We start from the raw sequence: 6,000 nt of genomic DNA on the forward strand, positions 1-6,000 counted from the left end.
TCTCGGTCTCTCCCTCTCTGCTGGGCTCTCTTTCGGTGTCTCGGTCTCTCTCTCTCTGCTGGGCTCTCTTTCTGTGTCTCCGTCTCTCTCTGCTGGTCTCTCTTTCGGTGTCTCGGTCTCTCTCTCTCTTGTCGGTCTGTCGCTCTTTCGAACTGCACACACTTGTAGGAAGGATGGAAGAGATGAGGGAGAGAGGAAACACTTGTAGTAGGAAGGATGGAAGAGATGAGGGAGAGAGGAAAAGGACTGAAACACTGAGGTACTGTTCTAACCCTCTACACGGTCATGGAAAAACCATATCTCAACCAGTGGGTCCTAAATTACACCCTATCCCCTATTAAGTGCACTACTTTTGACCAGGGCTCGTAGGTCCAGTCCTCTCTATCATTCATGGAATGCAGGGCTAACAGCCTTGAGCTGCAGGATTTCATTCATGTGGAAATGTTTTGGAACTTGGCTAGGAGTAGAGATGGAGTGAGGGAAAGGAGACAGAAGAGAAGAGCGAGACCTTTAGTAGGAGGAAACAGTCTTTATGTTGACGTTTATAATCTTTAGAAACAGTCTGTTGACGTTTATAACCTTTAGAAACAGTCTGTTGACGTTTATAACCTTTAGAAACAGTTTTTATGTTGACGTTTATAACCTTTAGAAACAGTCTGTTGACGTTTATAACCTTTAGAAACAGTCTATGTTGACGTTTATAACCTTTAGAAACAGTCTATGTTGACGTTTATAACCTTTAGAAACAGTCTTTATGTTGACGTTTATAACCTTTAGTAGGAGGAAACAGTCTTTATGTTGACGTTTATAACCTTTAGAAACAGTCTGTTGACGTTTATAACCTTTAGAAACAGTCTGTTGACGTTTATAACCTTTAGAAACAGTCTGTTGACGTTTATAACCTTTAGAAACAGTCTTTATGTTGACGTTTATAACCTTTAGAAACAGTCTTTATGTTGACGTTTATAACCTTTAGAAACAGTCTTTATGTTGACGTTTATAACCTTTAGAAACAGTCTATGTTGACGTTTATAACCTTTAGAAACAGTCTGTTGACGTTTATAACCTTTAGAAACAGTCTGTTGACGTTTATAACCTTTAGAAACAGTCTTTATGTTGACGTTTATAACCTTTAGTAGGAGGAAACAGCTTTATGTTGACGTTTATAACCTTTAGAAACAGTCTGTTGACGTTTATAACCTTTAGAAACAGTCTTTATGTTGACGTTTATAACCTTTAGAAACAGTCTTTATGTTGACGTTTATAACCTTTAGAAACAGTCTTTATGTTGACGTTTATAACCTTTAGAAACAGTCTTTATGTTGACGTTTATAACCTTTAGAAACAGTCTTTATGTTGACGTTTATAACCTTTAGAAACAGTCTTTATGTTGACGTTTATAACCTTTAGAAACAGTCTTTATGTTGACGTTTATAACCTTTAGTAGGAGGAAACAGTCTTTATGTTGACGTTTATAACCTTTAGAAACAGTCTATATTGACGTTTATAACCTTTAGAAACAGTCTGTTGACGTTTATAACCTTTAGAAACAGTCTTTATGTTGACGTTTATAACCTTTAGAAACAGTCTTTATGTTGACGTTTATAACCTTTAGAAACAGTCTTTATGTTGACGTTTATAACCTTTAGAAACAGTCTTTATGTTGACGTTTATAACCTTTAGAAACAGTCTATGTTGACGTTTATAACCTTTAGAAACAGTCTGTTGACGTTTATAACCTTTAGAAACAGTCTGTTGACGTTTATAACCTTTAGAAACAGTCTGTTGACGTTTATAACCTTTAGAAACAGTTTTTATGTTGACGTTTATAACCTTTAGTAGGAGGAAACAGTCTTTATGTTGACGTTTATAACCTTTAGTAGGAGGAAACAGTCTATGTTGACGTTTATAACCTTTAGAAACAGTCTTTATGTTGACGTTTATAACCTTTAGTAGGAGGAAACAGTCTATGTTGACGTTTATAACCTTTAGAAACAGTCTTTATGTTGACGTTTATAACCTTTAGTAGGAGGAAACAGTCTTTATGTTGACGTTTATAACCTTTAGAAACAGTCTATGTTGACGTTTATAACCTTTAGAAACAGTCTGACGTTTATAACCTTTAGAAACAGTCTTTATGTTGACGTTTAACACTTGAGGGACCTCAAGTTACATGACTTCTATATTTCAGGACAGACTTTCTTGACAATGAAGTGATTGATGAATTCCTGTCTGTTTCTCTCCTATCCAGACTACCTAGTACCCTTGCTGTCCTCTGTCTTCATTCTCCTCTGGATCCTGGCGTTGGTCTCGGTCTTCCTCTACTGCGTGCGTCGCCGTCGGAAACATGGCAGTCACCATGGCAACGGAGCCTTGTCGTCCGCGGCAACCGACGACAACACAACCAACAATGTGCGTGAGCAGCTCAACCAGATCAAGAACCCGATCAACGAGAAACACGCCGGAGGCGGCGGCCATCTTACAACATCGGTGGCCATCAAGGACTACGAGGATAAGAACTCGATCATCGCCAAGGTACGGACGCACCACCCCCCGGAGGGGGAGGAGGACAACGATAAAGAGAGACATATGGGGAACAAAGGACGCTTTGCGGTTCCAGCCAAACAACCCGCCTACACACTGGTGGAGCGGGAAGACTGGGGCCTCAATGGAGGCCTGGGGGCCAACGGGCCCAACGAAGGGGACGGCAGGACCCCGGTGCAGCCCAGCTCCAAACACTGGACTAATAAACAGGACAACAGAGCCCTGGAGACGGCACACAGCATGAACAGGATGGACTACATCGTATAGCAGGAAGTGACATTGGAGGCAGGAAATAAACGCTGTGTAAAGAATTCCCCTTCTTGGACTTTATGGTCACCCCGGCAACGTGGTCCTTCTGACACGTTCTGTGGACAGTGTTGCCGTGCAACCAAACCCTTTGATCATGCCGAAGAGGACCAGGGGGTGTTCTGGGATTTGTAGTTTTGTAGTTCCTAAACTGTTACGTCATTATTCTGTGACTACAAGGTTGGTTTGTTTTGGATATAATGAATGGTACGTCAGATGTGGTACCCTGTTCTCTATTTAGTGCACTGCTTTTGACCAGAGCCCTATGGGCCAAGTGTACGTTGTAGGGAGTAGGTTGCTGTTTTAGACGTTGCTCCTGATAATTTAATGCTAGCTGGCTACACTGGCAGAGAAGGTTGCTTTGGTTGGCAGGTTAAGAGGGTGTTGTGTTTTCACATTTCCACACGACACCTATTCCCTATATAACACTCTACTTTTGAGCAGAGCCCTTATGGTTCCTGGTCTAAAGTAGTGCACTATGTAGGGAATAGGTGGCCATTTCAGACACGCATTGCTTTAATGTATTTCTCTCTCTCTAGTAGGTATAAACTAGTTTTGTTTGCCTTTTCAGTTTCATAGCAATGTCATGAAATTAAACCAAAAATAAATACAACATTAGAATGATTTATTCTTTGGGCGGGTGGGGTCGTTGTCAGCAGTTGCAATATGAAGAATTTGTGTCTGTTTAGAATGTGTAGATATGTACATTTCTTTATTTTTTATTAATCATTGTGTATATTTGATTTATTAACTTAAATAATAATCAAGAGCCTTAAGATATCATTCCTTTTTATTTATATGTTCTGTCTCTAGATGTTTAGTATAGTTTTGCTTCGTTTCCTTTTTTTGATAGTGAACATGTTTTTCATTTATAAAATGCCCCAAAAAAATGCTCTTTTTTTTTTTTTTGGCCTGAAATATTTTTGTTGTTGTTTTGTTTATGATTCTACAGCGTCCGTTGTTGCTTAGACTTTGCAGGGGAAGAAGAAATAAAATTGATTTATAAATGCATTGCTTTTGGGTTGTAAAACGATTCAGAGATTGTAGTGTAGTGGCAGACATTTTCCTTGTGACTACTAATTGAACAAAAATCCTTTAGCAGCATCTTAAGTCACTCATCACATACTCAGAAAATAAGTATATCTGCCAATCACGCATAAAGTCATAGCTAGACCCAGGACTTGTCCCCACATGGCAACCTATTCCCTATGGGCCCTCGTCAAATGTAGTGCACCCTATTCCCTATGGGCCCTCGTCAAATGTAGTGCACCCTATTCCCTATGGGCCCTCGTCAAATGTAGTGCACCCTATTCCCTATGGGCCCTGGTCAAAAGTAGTGCACTATAAAGTGAATAGGGTGCCATTTGGGATGTAACCCAATCATACTTGAATGGTAGAGGGTCAACAGTCCCGGATCGGTTTGTGCTATCAAATCCATTGCATGCATGATTTGGCAAGATGGCACAAACCGAACAGGGCCTGTAATTCATACATTCTTTCAGAATAAGAGAGCTGATCTAGGATCAGGTCCTGCCTGTTCATATAAATTGTATTCATTATCCGAAAGGCCGAACTGATCCTTATACCAGCACTATGAATTGTGGGCCCTGGGACTCTTGAGGGGTATACTACGAAGCAACATCAATTCGTTAGCCAGCTAAATTTATAATAAACCACCCGATGTAACTTTTTACGTTAGTGTCCATATTCTGTCAACTTCCACCCAGAATGTTGTCCAGTATATCTAGTCCCACATGGCACCCTATTCCCTATGGGCCCTGGTCAAAAGTAGTGCACTATAAAGTGAATAGGGTGCCATTTTGGAGAGAACAAACACCTCAAACGGACCAATACATTTTTATTTTTTTAAGCTTCCTGTTTCCTTATTGGCTGCGGTCGACTCACATGAATATATTTTATGTCCGTTATATGCCCACACCATTAAAACATGGAAAAGCTGCTTAACATACTTTTTTTTTTAAATTAGGAAGGAAAAATGGCACTCATTTGTAATTAATTATACGTGATATTTCATAAATCTAGAAACAGTGGACAATGAGAAAAGATAATACTTGTGTTGACCCAGTTGGACAATGTTCAAGTTCAATTTTCAAGTGAGTTATTTACAAATATTTAGTCAATTTAGCTCAAGCATTGACCCTGCTTGGTTGTGTGCTGCCGGAAGTTCTTTAGTTTCTGTTTCAACTATAAAGACGGACATGTTTTCTCTTTCTGAGATCATGGCAACATTCATTTCCTGTCCTTTTTCCACCCTTGTGTTATGAGAATGTATTATGTGTTGATGTTGCAATTCTGGCAATATTTTGAAAGTCAATATTTATTAAATATTTTTTATGAAAAGAGAAATTAAAAACTGTCACTGTTCTGGAGTCATGTTCTGGAGTCAAATATGTGAATGAATGAAAGGATTGATCATGAGGTTAGATAATCAATTTAAAAAAAATGTATTGTCACATGCTTCATAAACAACAGGTTTAAGAGATTAATGCTGTCTGTCATAGTATTAACATAACATCTGCACACACACTTCATACTGTATTTTTATTTTACTAGGCAAGTCAGTTAAGAACAAATTCTTATTTTCAATGACTGCCTAGGAACAGTGGGTTAACTGCCTTGTTCAGGGGCAGAACGACAGATTTGTACCTTGTCAGCTCGGGGATTTGAACTTGCAACCTTTCGGTTACAAGCCCACCACTCTAACCACTAGGCTACCCTGCTGCCCCTACATTCTAATCACTAGGCTACCCTGCCGTCCCTACACTCTAACCACTAGGCTACCTTGTTTTCTACAGTACCCCAAAATCAGTCAGTTTATTGGACCATGGGGAAAAATAGCTGCTGTGTAAATACTGCAATGTGGTTTTGAGCCATCGAGGGTCCAGACAAGTTAGAGAGTATGTCTGTGTCCAAAATGGCACCCTATTCCCTAAGTAGTGCACTATACAGGGAATAGGGTGCCATTACTGAGGCACCCTATGGGTCTTTATTCTACTCCAAGATGTTTAGCTAATAACCCAACAATTTGGGGAAGGTTCTTAGACAGACTACCTCTGGGAACAACTTAATAGTGAGCAACAAGGTGTCATTGTAAGCATCTGAGTTGACTAATGATTAATGTAGGCTGGA

General features: G+C 39.6%; 1 protein-coding gene across 3 annotated transcripts in view; it reads left to right on the forward strand.

Moving 5' to 3' along the window:
- The window catches only part of LOC112236561 (protein jagged-1b), a 114,861-nt gene extending 109,621 nt beyond the window's left edge, over positions 1 to 5,240 (forward strand). For all 3 annotated transcript variants that reach the window (XM_042305658.1, XM_042305659.1, XM_042305660.1), the window contains one exon: positions 2,252 to 5,240. In XM_042305658.1, the coding sequence (XP_042161592.1) occupies positions 2,252 to 2,811 (560 nt within the window). In that variant the 3' untranslated portion in view covers positions 2,812 to 5,240. The remainder of the gene's footprint in view (positions 1 to 2,251) is intronic.
- The last annotated feature ends 760 nt before the right edge of the window (positions 5,241 to 6,000 follow it).

This window comes from Oncorhynchus tshawytscha, linkage group LG24 (genome assembly GCF_018296145.1).
Source record: "Oncorhynchus tshawytscha isolate Ot180627B linkage group LG24, Otsh_v2.0, whole genome shotgun sequence".
Classification (NCBI taxonomy): domain Eukaryota; kingdom Metazoa; phylum Chordata; class Actinopteri; order Salmoniformes; family Salmonidae; genus Oncorhynchus; species Oncorhynchus tshawytscha.